The sequence below is a fragment of the Dryobates pubescens genome, chromosome 17 (genome assembly GCF_014839835.1).
Source record: "Dryobates pubescens isolate bDryPub1 chromosome 17, bDryPub1.pri, whole genome shotgun sequence".
NCBI classification, from domain to species: Eukaryota; Metazoa; Chordata; class Aves; order Piciformes; family Picidae; genus Dryobates; species Dryobates pubescens.
Genome location: NC_071628.1, coordinates 24,033,631 through 24,049,443, shown reverse-complemented (window position 1 = coordinate 24,049,443; position 15,813 = coordinate 24,033,631). Strand labels below are relative to the sequence as shown.

Here is a 15,813-nt window from a genome sequence, read left to right as displayed (position 1 = left end):
AGCTGGGGGTTGGGCTCTGCTGCCAGGCAGGCAAGCAGCCCCAGAACAAGAGGACACAGTCTCCAGCTGTGCCAGGGGAGGTTTAAGCTGGATGTTAGGAAGAAATTCTTCCCAGACAGAGAGCTTGGCCCTGGGGATGTGCTGCCCAGGGGGGTGGTGGAGTCCCCATGCCTGGAGGTGTTGAGGAAGAGCCTGGCTGAGGCCCTTGGTGCCACGGCTGAGTTGATCAGATGGTGCTGGGGGACAGGTTGGACTCGGTGACCTCTGAGGTCTTTTCCAAGCTGGTGAATTCTGTATCCTGCATTCTGAAAGCTACCTCCAGCCTTGGCAGAGTTGGGGAACAGTTGGCCTGGGCGATGCTGAAGCTCTTCCCCCACCCCCCCAGCTCCATGCTCCTCTCGGAGGGGTCCCCGGCGGCGCGCTGCCGGGGCGGGGGGCTTCGGGCGGCATCCAAAGGACCACCCGAGGTGAGCATTTTGACAAAATAAGTTTATTTCACTTTGCTCCAGTTCTGCCCAAACCTCACTTCCTTGTTTGTTTGTTTGGTTTTTTTTTGGTCTTTTGTTTCTTTTTTTTTTTTTTTTTTTAATTTTAATTTTTTTTGGCTGAAAAAAACCAACCCCCCCCCAGCCCCCCCCCAACCCCCAACCCGAACCAAAACCCGTACCCCCAAAGGCCCCAACCCCGAAACAACCAAACCCAACACAAGCCCCAAACGCCCCCACCCCAGCAGCCCCACCCCGAGGGCTTTGCCCTCTCTCCTGGAGGCCACCCCCAGGGGAGAGCTTTTCTCCACCAGCTCCGCTCCTCCCCTTTCACTTCCACACTGGGGGGGGGGGGGAGGGGGGGAGGGGCTGGCGGACCTCCTCCCTCCCCCCACCCCCCCCAAACACACCCAACCCCAAACCCCTCCCTTTACATCCCCCTGCCCCCAGCCCCCCACCCCCCTTCCCCTCCCCAAATTGAGCCCTGCCAATCGTCCCCACCCCCACCCCCCACCCCCGAGCCCTGTAGGAAACCGCTGGCAGCTCAGCGCCGGAGGCTTTGTTCCTCCTCTCCTCCTCTTCCTCCGCTTTCTTTGTGGTTTGTTGGTTTGTTTGTTTGTTTTCACCACCCCTCCCCCTCCCCCCCCCCTTTTTTTTTTCTTTTTTTTTTTTTTGTTGTGTTTTTTTTGTGGTTTTTTTTTGCCTGTTTTGTGGAGTTTGTTTGTTTTTTTTTCTTGTCTTTTTTTGTTTTGTTTTGTTTTTTTTTTAAATTAATTTATTTCATAGATATATCTTAAAAAAAGCAATAGTCCTTTGGTCCCTAAACTCTAAGGAATGATATGACTCTGAAACAAGGTTAACTCCTATGTCCCTGTGCCAGTGACAAGCAGGGGGCTGCCCTGCCCCCAGGGGGATATATTCTATATATAGACTTATTTATATATATCTTCTACAAGTCCAACACAGCCTTTCAGCCTTCGTGGGGTCTGCGGGTTCTTTTCTTTCCTTTCTTTCTTTTCTTTCCTTCTTTTCTTTATTTTCTTTCTTTCATTCATTTCCTTCTTTTCTTTCTTTCCTTTATTTTTATTTTTTCTTTCATTTTCTTTTTCCTTCTTTCCTTTTTCTTTCTTTCTCCTTCTTTCCTTTCTTTTCTTTCTTTCATTTTCTTCCTTTTCTTTCTTCCTTTCCTTTCTTTTCGTTCTTTTTCTTTCTTCCTTTCCTTTCTTTTCGTTCTTTTTCTTTCTTCCTTTCCTTTCTTTTCGTTCTTTTTCTTTCTTTCTTTCCTTTCTTTTCGTTCTTTTTCTTTCCTTTCTTTTCATTTTCTTTCTTTCCTTTTCGTTCTTTTTCTTTCTTTCTTTCCTTTCTTTCCGTTCTTTTTCTTTCTTTCTTTCCTTCTTCCTTCCTTCCTTCCTTTCTTTCTTTCTTTCATGTTGTTGTTGTTTGTTTGTTTGTTTGTTTGCTTTCCCCCCCCCCACCCTACCCTCAACTGCGGGAGGGAAAAATAAACCTCCCTCCCCCCCCACCCCAAAAAAACAATAAAAGAAAGCAAATCTTTGCCCTTTCTCTTTTTTTCCAACCAAGCATCCTCCTCCTTCTCCTCTTTTTCTCCTCCTTCTCCTCTTTTTCTCCTCCTTCTCCTCTTTTTCTCCTCCTTCTCCTCTTTTTCTCCTCCTTCTCCTCTTTTTCTCCTCCTTCTCCTCTTTTTCTCCTCCTTCTCCTCTTTCTCTCCTCCTTCTCCTCTTTCTCTCCTCCTTCTCCTTCTCCTCCTTTTCCTCCTTCTCCTCCTCCTCCTCCAGGTGAAGCTTGCCCGAGGCTGGTCCCGTCCCACCGGCTTTGGTTTAAAGAATCCATTTGGAGCCTCTTTTGTGGTTTGTGTTTTTTTCTCCTGGGAAATCGGTAGCAGCAAAATGAGTGCTTGGGAAAAAAAAACCAGCAACGACTCTAAAAACAAAAAAAAGCCAAAACCAACCAACCGAAACCAACCAAACCAAAAATCCCCAACCAGAAGCGAGGGCAGATGTGGCCCCGCCCGCCCCGGGGGCCGTCGGTCCTTCCTTCCCCGGGGAGGACTGCGGCTGAGTCGCGGCGAGCCGCCGGTGGCGAGGGGCAGCTCCCCGGCCTGGCATCGCTCTCCTCCTTCCTCCTCCTCGCTCGTTCCCGTCAAGTGGCAAACAAGACCGGTTTGGGAAAAGAAATCAAAACAGAAAAGCTACAACCAGAATGGTTTCTCCTCTTCGCTGCCTTCTCCATCACCTCCTCCTCTTCTTCCTCCTCCTCCTCCGGGATGTGTTGCAAAGAAAGAGAGTTACAGGTTTGGATACTGCACGTGGGGAAGGGGAAAGTCGTCAGACACCGCGGGACGCCCGACCTGCAAAACAGGGAAGGGGCTGTCAGCCCCAGCCTGGGGGCAGGCAGCACAGCAGGGAGAGAGGGAGAGGGAGAGGGAGAGCAGGAAGGCAGGATGGACAGAGAGATGGAGGGAAGGATGGAGAGAGATAGAGGGAAGGAAGGTTGGGGAGATGGAGAGAAGAGTGGAGAGAGGTGGAGGGAAAGAAGGATGGAGAAAGACAAAAGGAGAGAGAGATGTAGGGAAGGAAGGATGAAGTGAGAGATTGAAGGAAGGATGAAAAGAGAGATGGAAAGAAGGATGAAGAGAGAGGTGGAGGGAAAGAAGGATGGAGAGATGGAGAGAGTGATGGAGGGAAGGACGGAGAGAGTGATGGAGGGAAGGACAGAGAGAGGGAGGGATGGAGGGGAGGAGCCCAGGGATCAGTGCTGGGCCCCATCCTCTTTAACATCTTCACTGATGATCTGGAGGAGGGGATTGAGTCAGTCATCAGCAAGTTTGCAGATGACACCAAGCTGGGAGCAGATGTTGGTCAGTTAGAGGCCAGAAGGGCTCTGCAGAGGGACCTTGACCGACTGCACAGATGGGCAGAGGCCAACAGGATGGCATTCAACAAATCCAAGTGCCAGGGGCTGCACTTTGGCCACAGCAACCCCATGCAGAGCTACAGGCTGGGGTCAGAGTGGCTGAGAGCTGCCAAACAGAGAGGGACCTGGGGGTGCTGATTGACAGCTGCCTAAACATGAGCCTGCAGTATGCCCAGGGGGCCAAGAAGGCCAATGGCATCCTGGCCTGTGTTAGGAATAGTGTGGCCAGCAGGAGCAGGGAGGTCATTGTGCTCTGTGCTCTGCATTGGTTAGGCCACACCTTGAGTCCTGTGTCCAGTTCTGGGCCCCTCAGTTTCAGAAGGACATCGAGAGACTTGAAGGTGTCCAGAGAAGGGCAAGGAGGCTGGGGAGGGGTCTGGAGCACAGCCCTGGCAGGAGAGGCTGAGGGAGCTGGGGTTGCTTAGCCTGGAGAAGAGGAGGCTCAGGGGAGACCTCATTGCCCTCTACAACTACCTGAAAGGTGGCTGTAGCCAGGTGGGGGTTGGGCTCTTCTCCCAGGCAGGCAAGCAGCCCCAGAAGAAGAGGACACAGTCTGAAACTGTGCCAGGGGAAGTTTAGGCTGGAGGTGAGGAGAAAGTTCTTCCCAGAGAGACTTGTTCATCATTGGGATGTGCTGTCAGCCCATGGCTTGGATGGGAGCACACTGAGATGGGTTAGGAACTGGCTGGAGGGCCGAGCCCAGAGAGTGGTAGTGAATGGTGCCACATCCAGCTGGCAGCCAGTCACCAGTGGTGTGCCCCAGGGATCAGTACTGGGCCCCTTGCTCTTTAACATCTTTATTGATGATCTGGATGAGGGCATCGAGTCCATCATCAGTAAATTTGCTGATGACACCAAGCTGGGGGCAGGAGTTGATCTGCTGGAGGGTAGAGAGGCTCTGCAGAGGGACCTCGACAGGCTGGGCAGATGGGCAGAGTCCAAGGGCAGGAGATTTAACACATCCAAGTGCCGGGTTCTGCACATTGGCCACAGCAACCCCATGCAGAGCTACAGGCTGGGGTCAGAGTGGCTGGAGAGCAGTCAGGCTGAGAGGGACCTGGGGGTGCTGGTCGACGGTAGACTGAACATGAGCCTGCAGTGTGCCCAGGCAGCTAAGAGGGCCAATGGCATCCTGGCCTGCATCAGGAACAGTGTGGCCAGCAGGAGCAGGGAGGTCATTCTGCCCCTGTACACTGCACTGGTTAGGCCGCACCTCGAGTACTGTGTCCAGTTCTGGGCCCCTCAGTTTAGGAAGGAGGTTGACTTGCTGGAACGAGTCCAGAGAAGAGCAACAAAGTTGGTGAGGGGTTTGGAACATAAGCCCTATGAGGAGAGGCTGAGGGAGCTGGGGTTGCTTAGCCTGGAGAAGAGGAGACTGAGGGGTGACCTTATTACTCTCTACAACTACCTGAAGGGAGGTTGTAGACAGACAGATGTTGGTCTCTTCTCCCAGGCAAGCAGTACCAGAACAAGAGGACACAGTCTCAGGCTGCGCCAGGGGAGATACAGGCTGGATGTTAGAAAAAAGTTCTATACAGAAAGAGTGATTGCCCATTGGAATGGGCTGCCTGGGGAGGTGGTGGAGTCGCCATCGCTGGAGGTTTTTAGGAGAAGACTTGACGGGGTACTTGGTGCTGTGGGTTAGTTGCTTGGGCGGAGTTGGATTGGTTGATGGGTTGGACGCGATGATCTTGAAGGTCTCTTCCAACCTGGTTTATTCTATGTATTCTATGTATTCTATGTATTCTATGTATTCTATGCCCAGGGAGTCCCCATCCCTGGAGGTGTTCAAGAGGGGATTGGATGTGGCCCTTGGTGCCATGGTCTAGTCATGAGGTCTGTGGTGACAGGTTGGACTTGATGATACTCGAGATCTCTTCCAACCTTGGCAATACTGTGAGACTGTGAGACTGTGTGATACTGTGAAGGCTGGAGCAAGACAGAAGATGGGGAGAGGGACAGGTGTGGTGGGGTAACACCCATCCAGAAAACAAAAACCAAAGCAGGGGGGAGGGCTTGGGGTACTTTACCCTCCCTGCAGGGCGTTTTCCCCTGGGAAGCTGAGTCTGTTCCACTCCCCCCTCCCTGCCCAGCTAGGGTATAACAAGCAGGACATCGTAGCGGTTGGCCTCCTTTTGGCTCCTGCCTCTGCTGGATGAGAGCTGCTGCAGCTGCCCTCCTGCTCCTCAGCCACGTGGCTGGACCTGATCCTTCTCCCTGCTGCCTCTGCACCTCCTCAGAGAGAGACTGGTTTTGTATTATTCTTGTCCCCCTCCCATCCATCCTTGTTCCTTGCCCTTGTGAACCTTTCCTGTTATTGTTATATATATAGATGTATATAGTTTAAAGACAATTCTTCACCTCTCTCCTTCCAAGCCAACTCCAGATTATTGTTTAGTGGATTTCCTCCTTACCCTTTTTTTTCCCCCCTCTCTGTTTGGGGGGAGGAGAGGGGAGTGGGGGAGAGAGTCTCAGCCTTTCCCCCATCTGGGCTTTTAACTCCCAGCTAAGGCTCAAACCACTACAATTTTTGGCGCCCAACATGGGGCTTGGAATTAATCTTGCCTTGGGAAAGCAATCCTTGTTCTGGAAAAGGGACTGGAAGTAGAGATGGCAATTTTAAAGAGCCTGACGGTCCAAGCCTTTGCATGGGTGTTTGGCTGGGGCTTTTGGACCCACATCCACACATTAATAACTTACCATGTGGTGTGGTTAATGATAGAGATGCTGCTCAACTGGATCAAAACTTTACCAATGCAGCTGGGCATGTATCTCTTGAATTCCTTGACTTTCACTGGCAGTGGGAACCTTTCTAACATAGGAAATTATCCTGAAGCAGGCTATGAAGCCAATGGTGTAGATAAAAGTGCCTGTGATGGGAAATTGCCTTACATTGCACTATGCTCCATATGCTTGAATGTAATCCTTATAGGGGCACTTGCTGTGAGTGTGTTGGGTGGGGGAGGAGCTAACCCATGAAGAGCTGTTTGGAGGGTGATAACACACTGCTTTGCACTCTTTAACCACTGGGGGCCTGTCTGCTGTGGGCATTGTAAGCACTCTGCAAACACAAAGAGGGAGGGGTCAGGTTGTAATGAGTGTGGCAGATCTCAGCCTGAGCCCCAGGCACAAGGGTTTGCCCCACCACCAGCAGCTCCACACTTAACCGCTGCTGCTCCTGCCAACGCAGTCTCTCTAGCACCGGTCACCACACGCAGGAAAAGAAGGCAAAACTCATCACCAAGCAGGGACGGTGAGGAAGGAGCCTCAGCAGGCCCCAGCACCTCACAGAACCCAGCGGTGGATGAAGATGAGTCAGACCAGGAAATAACTGTTACATTTTCCATCAGTTTCCTCCAGCCCTGGCTCACTGGAGAGGTCCCAGATGACTGAAACTGGCCAAGGTGGTCCCCATCCACAAGAAGGGTTGGATGGAGGAACCTGGAAACTCCAGGCCTGGCAGCCTTACCTCAGTGCCAGGGAAAGTGATGGAGCAGATTATCCTGGGGGCAATAACTGCACCTGAAGGATGGCCAAGGGCTCAGGCCCAGCCAGCATGGATTTAGGAAGGGCAGGTCCTGCCTCTCCAACCTGATCTCCTTCTATGCCCAGGTGACTGCCTGGTGGATGTGGGGCAGGCTGTGGATGTGGTCTGCCTGGACTTCAGCAAGGCCTTTGACACCATCCCCCACAGTAAACTGCTGTCTAAGCTGTCAGCTCATGGCTTGGACAGCAGCACTCTGAGCTGGGTGAGGAACTGGCTGGAGGCTGAGCCCAGAGAGTGGTGGTGAATGGTGCCACAGCCAGCTGGCAGCCAGGCACCAGTGGCGTCCCCCAGGGATCAGTGCTGGGCCCCATGCTCTTTAACATCTTCATTGATGATCTGGATGAGGGGGTTGAGTCAGTCATCAGCAAGTTTGCAGATGACACCAAGCTGGGAGCAGATGTTGGTCAGTTAGAGGCCAGAAGAGCTCTGCAGAGGGACCTTGACCAACTGGACAGATGGGCAGAGGCCAACAGGATGGCATTCAACAAGTCCAAGTGCCAGGGGCTGCACTTTGGCCACAGCAACCCCAGGCAGAGCTACAGGCTGGGGTCAGAGTGGCTGAGAGCTGCCAAACAGAGAGGGACCTGGGGGTGCTGATTGACAGCTGCCTAAACATGAGCCAGCAGTGTGCCCAGGGGGCCAAGAGGGCAAATGGCATCCTGGCCTGTATTAGGAATAGTGTGGCCAGCAGGAGCAGGGAGGTCATTGTGCTCTGTGCTCTGCATTGGTTAGGCCACACCTTGAGTCCTGTGTCCAGTTCTGGGCCCCTCAGTTTCAGAAGGACATTGAGACACTTGAAGGTGTTCAGAGAAGGGCAACAAGGCTGGGGAGAGGCCTTGAGCACCAGCCCTGGGAGGAGAGGCTGAGGGAGCTGGGGTTGCTTAGCCTGCAGAAGAGAAGGATCAGGGGTGACCTCATTACCCTCTACAACTACCTGAAAGGTGGTTGTAGACAGGAGGGGGTTGGTCTCTTCTCCCAGGCAACCAGCCCCAGAACAAGAGGACACAGTCTCAAGCTGTGCCAGGGGAGGTTTAGACTCGAGGTGAGGAGAAAGTTCTTCACTGAGCGAGTCATTCGTCATTGGGATGTGCTGCCCAGGGAGGTGGTGGAGTCGCTGTCCCTGGAGGTGTTCAAGGGGAGATTGGATGTGGCCCTTGGTGCCATGGTCTAGTCATGAGGTCTGTGGTGACAGCTTGGACTTGATGATCCTTGGGGTCTCTTCCAACCTTGGTTATACTGTGATACTGTGATTGCTACCCAGAAAGGAACTAAGGCAAACTCGTCTGGACTACGCAAGGAGAGAGGGTGAGCCAATACTAAGCTGGGCCCTGAGATGCTGGGACGAGGGGGTGGACACAGTGGACCTGGATAAGAGGGAGGCGAAGCTTTTATGCTCCCTGACTCGTGATACATAGAATACATAGAATACATAGAATAAACCAGGTTGGAAGAGACCTTCAAGATCATCGCGTCCAACCCATCAACCAATCCAACTCCGCCCAAGCAACTAACCCACAGCACCAAGTACCCCGTCAAGTCTTCTCCTAAAAACCTTCAGTGATGGCGACTCCACCACCTCCCCAGGCAGCCCATTCCAATGTGCAATCACTCTTTCTGTATAGAACTTTTTTCTAACATCCAGCCTGTATCTCCCCTGGCGCAGCCTGAGACTGTGTCCTCTTGTTCTGGTACTGCTTGCCTGGGAGAAGAGACCAACATCCGTCTGTCTACAACCTCCCTTCAGGTAGTCTGGACAAAGAGTTAGCCAAACTTGATGGAATACACACTCTCTGGGCCCAGATTCTCAACACCACCAAGAGCTGGTACCGCTCAAGAGATGACCTGCCCTGGGCCCCAGTTAGATGGACAACTATGGAACAGGGCATTGGGTATCTGAGACAGATGGCTGTGATGGAAATAATTTATGAGGATGGCCAGCTCCCCTCGGACCCAGATGAGGTGCCCATGAGACAGCCCTTCGTAAAGAAACTCACCCAGGGTGCTCCTCAGAATTATGCTCACACATTAGGAGGGATACTCCTGACTGGACAGGATGGAAGTCCTAAAACTGTCTGTGAGCTTGCCAATGATTTAAGGGAATATGAGGACAGCGTAAATCAGAAACCCCTGATCTCAGCCATAGAAACTCTGGCTAAGGACATTGTCAAAGAGATCAAGACCTCCATGTCTGAACTGAAAAAGGGGAGCGATGCTTCCTTCCCCCCTTCTCCTTCAGAATGGGTCCAGGTTTCGGCAATCAGGAACAGGCCATCTTCCCCTAGGAGATCACCCCAAGCCAGTCGGGGGATGTCAGGGGTGTCTCTGTGGAGGTTCCTCTGTGACCATGGAGAGGACATGGACACCTGGCATGGCCAACCCACCTCTGCCCTCTGGAACAGAGTGCGGGAGCTGCAAGATGGGCACCACGGGGATAACTCATCCAGGAGAAGGGCTGCCCCAGTTTCCCAGAGTGGTCCCTCTTGCTCAAGAGACCCTTCCCCTAGCAACACAGGACCCTGTGACAAGTGTGGACATCGCTGCCAGCATTAGAGGTGCCCTACCTCCAGCCAGGTGGAGGCCAGGGACAACAGAGTATACTGGGATGTGTATGTGAAATGGCCTGGCACTTCAGAAGCCCTGAAGTACCGAGCTCTGGTGGACACAGGGGCCCAATGCACCCTGATACCATCGAGGTACAAAGGGGCTGAGCCCATAAGCATTCAGGGAGTCACAGGGGGCTCACAAGACCTGACTATACTGCAAGCTGAGATAAGCCTGACCGGGAATGAATGGGGAAAGCACGACATAGTGACTGGTCCAGATGCACCTTGCATTCTTGGCATTGACTTTCTGCGGGAGGGATGCTTCAAGGACCCTAGGGGGCACAAGTGGGCATTTGGGGTGGCAGCTGTGGAGACTGCAGGCAAAGAACAGCTGTCCACCATGCCCGAGCTGTCGGATGACCCCTCTGTAGTGGGCAGCCATAAGGTACAGGATTTGAAGTTACCTCTTGCCTCTTGCATAGTACATCGCAGGCAATACAGGACTAACAGAGACTCTGCACCCCATACACCAACTGATTCGACGACTGCAGAGCCAGGAGGTGATCAGCAAGGTTCATTCCCCGATATGGCCAGTGCGGAAGGCAGATGGGGAATGGAGACTGACCATGGACTACTGTGGCCTGAATGAAGTGACTCCTCCGATCAGCGCTGCCGTGCCAGACATGCTGGAGCTGCAGTACGAGCTGGAATCGAAGGCGGCCAAGTGGTATGCCACGATTGACATTGCTAATGCCTTTTTCTCCATTCCCATTGCAGGAGAATGCAGGCCACAGTTTGCTTTCACCTGGAGGAAGGTACAGTATCAATGGAATCAGTTGCCTCAGGGCTGGGTCCATAGCTCAACCATCTGCCATGAGGTGATACAGACTGCCTTAGAGAAAGGTGGAGCCCCTGAGCACCTGCAGTTCATCGATGGCATCATTGTATGGGGTGAGACAGCAGAGGAAGTCTACCAGAAGGGTAAAAGGATAATCAATATCCTGCTGGAGGCTGGCTTTGCCATCAAGAGAAGCAAAGTAAAAGGGCCTACCAGGGAGATCCAGTTCCTGGGTGTTCAATGGCAAGATGGCCATCGCCACATCCCTCAGGAGGTGGTGAACAGGGTAGCCACTATGGTGCAGCCCACGAACAAGCAAGAGACACAGTCCTTTTGGGGGGCTTGGGGGCTTCTGGAAAATGCACATTCCTGGGTACAGCCAAATTGTGAAGCCATGTCACAGGGAAGAAAAATGATTTTGTGTGGGGACCTGAGCAGCAGGTGGCATTTGAGCAGATCAAACGAGAGGTGGTCCAGGCTATGGCTCTGGGACCTGTTCAGACTGGACCAGAGATCAAGAATGTGCTGTACACTGCGGCCGGTGAGAATGATCCTATGTGGAGCTTGTGGCAGAAGGCCCCTGGTGAAGCCAGGGGCAGGCCCCTAGGTTTCTGGAGGAAGGGGTACAAAGGCTCCGAGGCCAACTACACCTCGACAGAGAAGGAAATCCTAGCTGCCTATGAGGGTGTCCAGGCTGCCTCTGAGGTCATTGGGACTGAGTCACCTCTATTTCTAGCTCCAAGGCTTCCAGTCCTGACCTGGATGTTCAAAGGAAGAGGCTCAACCCCACACCATGCCACAGATGCTACCTGGAGTAAGTGGATGGCCCTGATAACTCAGCGAGCTCGGATGGGGAGCTTTGAACGCCCTGGCATAGTGGAAGTGGTCACCAATTGGCCAGAGGGTGCTGACTTGGGAATGCCACCAGAGCAGACAGTGAGCCATGCTGAGGAGGCTCCCCCATACAATGATCTCCCTGACCATGAGAAGGGCTATGCTCTATTTACCGATGGGTCCTGCCGGCTTGTGGGCAGCAAGCGGAGATGGAAGGCAGCTGTCTGGAGCCCGACAAGGCAAGTGGCAGAAGCAAGGGATGGAGAAGGTGAATCCAGTCAGTACGCAGAGGTAAAAGCTGTCCAGCTGGCCCTGGATATAGCAGAACGAGAGAGCTGGCCAGGGCTGTACCTCTACACTGACTCCTGGATGGTAGCCAGTGCCTGGTGGGGGTGGCTGAAGGAGTGGAGGAGGAACGGGTGTGTGGCCGTTTGACACTGTGCCTTTAAGAAAGGGGCAGAGGAAAGGGAAGCCTCTTCGGGCCGCTGATCTGTGGCAAGACAGCGCTGCCCGCCTGGACAGGCTGCCAAGCAAGGTACGGCACATGGATGCACACATCCCCAAGAGCAGAGCCACAGAGGAGCACCAGCACAACCACCAAGCAGAGCTGGCTGCTAACATCTCCCAAACAGACTTCGCCTGGGAACACAAGGGCGAGCTGTTCTTAGCCTGCTGGGCCCAGGACACTTCTGGCCACCAAGGGAGAGATGCCACATCCCGGTGGGCTCAGGACAGGTCCATGGACATCTCTATGGAGGCCATCTCACAGGTCATCCATGAGTGTGACATCTGTGCTGCCAGCAAGCAGGCCAAGCGCATGAAGCCTCTGTGGGATGGGGGGAGATGGTCGACATATCAGTACGGAGAGGCCTGGCAGATCGACTACATCACCCTGCCTCGGTCTCACAGCGGCAAGCAGTACGTACTGACCATGGTGGAGGCAAGTACAGGGTAGCTGGAGACCTACCCAGTACCTCATGCCACTGATCCCAACACCATCCTGGGCCTAGAGAGACATGTCCTGTGGAGACACGGCACCCTGGGAGGATTGAATCAGACAATGGAACCCACTTCAGGAACCATCGCCTAAGGGACTGGGCAAAGGACCATGGCATTGAGTGGCTTTACCACATCCCATACCATGCACCAGCTGCAGGGAAGGTCGAGCACTGCACTGGTTTGCTAAAGACCACCCTAAAAGCCATGGTGGTGGAGCCTTCAGGAACTGGGAAAGACACCCAGCTCAGGCCACTTGGTTAGTGAGCAGCAGAGGAGCTGTGAAGCGAGCTGGTCCTGCCCAGTCTGACCTGCTGCAAACAGTGGATGGAGATGGAGTTCCTGTGATTGCTGAGGAGAACCTGCTGGGGAAGTCAGTGTGGGTTTTCCCTGCTGCTGGTGGGGGCAAACCAACCCGAGGGGTGGTCTCAGCTGAGGGTCCTGGTCACACATACTGGGTTATGTTAGAAACTGGGGACATGCAGTGTACCCCACAGTGAATGTGACTCTGGCTGAGAGGGGATGGGCTCAGAGGAGGCAACACTCATCAATGCATTACAGTCACTGTGTGAATAGTTATAAGTTGTTCTAAGTTTCTCCCTCCTAGCTTAATACTGGCCTAGCATCCAGGACTCGATGTACACACTGCACACCAACCCAGAGAGCTCCTGCATCATCTCACCTCACCTGTTCCTGATGTCCTTACAGCATTGGACTATTCCTGATGTCCCTACAGCAGCGGACTGTTCCTGATGTTTTAATTTCCCTTTCAAAGACAGACTGATTCCTGATTCTTCTCCACATGCCTGCCCAGTTCAAGCACACCTACACTGACCAGCACCAGAGAGAGAGACACTGCCCTGGGAGAGAGCGAGCCGGGATAACAAGGGACTTGCGCCAAGGATTCAAATCCCACGTGTCAAGATTGCATGAAGGGGCTGAGGCAGGAGAGAGGAAGTGCAGCAGAGGGGTGGATTGTGGTGGGGTTAACACCCATTCTGAAAACAAAAACCAAAGCAGGGGGAGGGCTTGGGGTACTTTACCCTCCCTGCAGGGCGTTTTCCCCTGGGAAGCTGAGTCTGTTCCACTCCCGCTCCCTGCCCAGCTAGGGTATAACAAGCAGGACATCGTAGCGGTTGGCCTCCTTTTGGCTCCTGCCTCTGCTGGATGAGAGCTGCTGCAGCTGCCCTCCTGCTCCTCAGCCACGTGGCTGGACCTGATCCTTCTCCCTGCTGCCTCTGCACCTCCTCAGAGAGAGACTGGTTTTGTATTATTCTTGTCCCCCTCCCATCCATCCTTGTTCCTTGCCCTTGTGAACCTTTCCTGTTATTGTTATAGATATATATGTATATCGTTTAAAGAAAGTTCTTCACCTCTCTCCTTCCAAGCCAACTCCAGATTATTGTTTAGTGGATTTGCTCCTTACCCTTTTTTTTCCCCTCTCTGTTTGGGGGGAGGAGAGGGGAGTGGGGGAGAGAGTCTCAGCCTTTCCCCCGTCTGGGCTTTTAACTCCCAGTTAAGGCTCAAACCACTACAACAGGAAAGGATGAAAAGGGAGGGAGGGAAGGAAGGCTGGAGAGAGGGACAGGGAGAGGGATGGAAGGAAGGAAAGAAGGCTGGATGAAGAAAGGGACAGAGGGAAGGAAGAACAGAGAGAGGGCTGGGGAGAGGGCCAGAGGGAAGGATGAAGGGAAGGAGGAATGGAGAGAGATGGAAGGGAAGCTGGAGAGAGGGAGGGAAGGCCCCAGATGCCAGTTTGCACACACACTCTGCCAGCCCCGAGAGCAGAGCCCCCTGCACACGCCGGAGCCCACCCCCAGCCAGCCCAGCGCCATGGGCAGCCCCCGGGAGCAGGGCAGGTACCTGTGCGCAGGGCCGAGGTGAGCAGGGGTCAGTAGGGTCTGTTGGCATCTTTCGGCCTCTTTAGCTGCACTTTTAGCCTCTTCATGCCGATCTGGAAGCCGTTCATGGCCTGGATGGCTGCCTGAGCGCTGGTCGGATTGTCGAAGCTGACGAACCCTGGCCCCGGGGCACACAGCGCTGCGTCACCTCCCGGCCTGCAGCCCACACCCTGCCCCTGCCGAGCCCCCGGGGCTGGGGAGGGTGGTACTGACCTGGTCACCTCCCGGCCTGCAGCCCACACCCTGCCCCTGCCGAGCCCCCGGGGCTGGGGAGGGTGGTACTGACCTGGTCACCTCCCGGCCTGCCACCCACACCCTGCCCCTGCCGAGCCCCCGGGGCTGGGGAGGGTGGTACTGACCTGGTCACCTCCCGGCCTGCCGCCCACACCCTGCCCCTGCCGAGCCCCCGGGGCTGGGGAGGGTGGTACTGACCTGGTCACCTCCCGGCCTGCCGCCCACACCCTGCCCCTGCCGAGCCCCCGGGGCTGGGGAGGGTGGTACTGACCTGGTCACCTCCCGGCCTGCCGCCCACACCCCGCCCCTGCCGAGCCCCCGGGGCTGGGGAGGGTGGTACTGACCTGGTCACCTCCCGGCCTGCCGCCCACACCCTGCCCCTGCCGAGCCCCCGGGGCTGGGGAGGGTGGTAGTGACCTGGTCACCTCCCGGCCTGCCACCCACACCCTGCCCCTGCCGAGCCCCCGGGGCTGGGGAGGGTGGTAGTGACCTGGTCACCTCCCAGCCTGCCACTCACACCCTACCCCTGCCGAGCCCCCGGGGCTGGGGAGGGTGGTAGTGACCTGGTCACCTCCCGGCCTGCAGCCCACACCCTGCCCCTGCCGAGCCCCCGGGGCTGGGGAGGGTGGTAGTGACCTGGTCACCTCCCGGCCTGCAGCCCACACCCTGCCCCTGCCGAGCCCCCGGGGCTGGGGAGGGTGGTAGTGACCTGGTCACCTCCCGGCCTGCCGCCCACACCCTGCCCCTGCCGAGCCCCCGGGGCTGGGGAGGGTGGTAGTGACCTGGTCACCTCCCAGCCTGCCACTCACACCCTGCCCAGGGCCTTTGCCAAGCCCCCGGGGCTGGGGGCGCTGGGAGAGGAGGGCACAGCACAACCCCTGACTGCAAGGCACTGGGTGAGGGGCTGCTGGCACCTGTGGGGGCACCGAGACCGTTGGGTCCCCAGGGACACTGGAGTGGTTGGTAGGGACACTGAGGAGCTGTGGGGGTGCTGGGGTGACACAGTCTATTCAAGTGATGAGGCCTGCAGGGACACTAAAGGGAGGGAGGCTGTGGAGACAGAAGGATGGGAGGTGAGGGCTCAGGGGACACCTGGCTGAGGGAGTCTGCATCATCAGATGGGTGATGGAGCCCCCATGGATGCTGAGTTGACAGGGGATATGGGGACACCAGGACAAGCACATCTGTGGGAACACCAAGGTCTGCAGGTCTGGGGTGGTACCAGGGTGCTGGAAGGGCCACAAGGATGAGCAGGGGGCTGGAGCTGCTCTGCTGTGAGCACAGACTGAGGGAGCTGGGGCTGTGCAGGCTGGAGAGGAGAAGGCTCCCAGGAGACCTCATTGTGGCCTTCCAGGATCTGCAGGGGGCTCCAAGAAAGCTGGGGAGGGACTTTTGAGGGGGTCAGGGAGTGATAGGACTGGGGGGGATGGAGCAAAACTAGAAGTGGGGAGATTGAGATTGGATGTGAGGAAGAAGTTGTTGCCCAGGAGGGTGGTGAGAG

The 15,813-nt window shown here is 55.1% G+C and overlaps 1 protein-coding gene across 5 annotated transcripts in view; it reads right to left on the bottom strand.

Moving 5' to 3' along the window:
* Positions 1-2,014: 2,014 nt before the first annotated feature.
* CELF6 (CUGBP Elav-like family member 6) overlaps positions 2,015-15,813 on the bottom strand; it is a 55,316-nt gene continuing 41,517 nt past the window's right edge. For all 5 annotated transcript variants that reach the window (XM_054168729.1, XM_054168727.1, XM_054168728.1 and 2 more), the window contains 2 exons: positions 14,041-14,196; positions 2,015-2,853 (listed from right to left, as the gene is read on the bottom strand). In XM_054168729.1, coding sequence (XP_054024704.1) covers positions 14,069-14,196 — 128 coding nt within the window. In that variant the 3' untranslated portion in view covers positions 2,015-2,853; positions 14,041-14,068. The remainder of the gene's footprint in view (positions 2,854-14,040; positions 14,197-15,813) is intronic.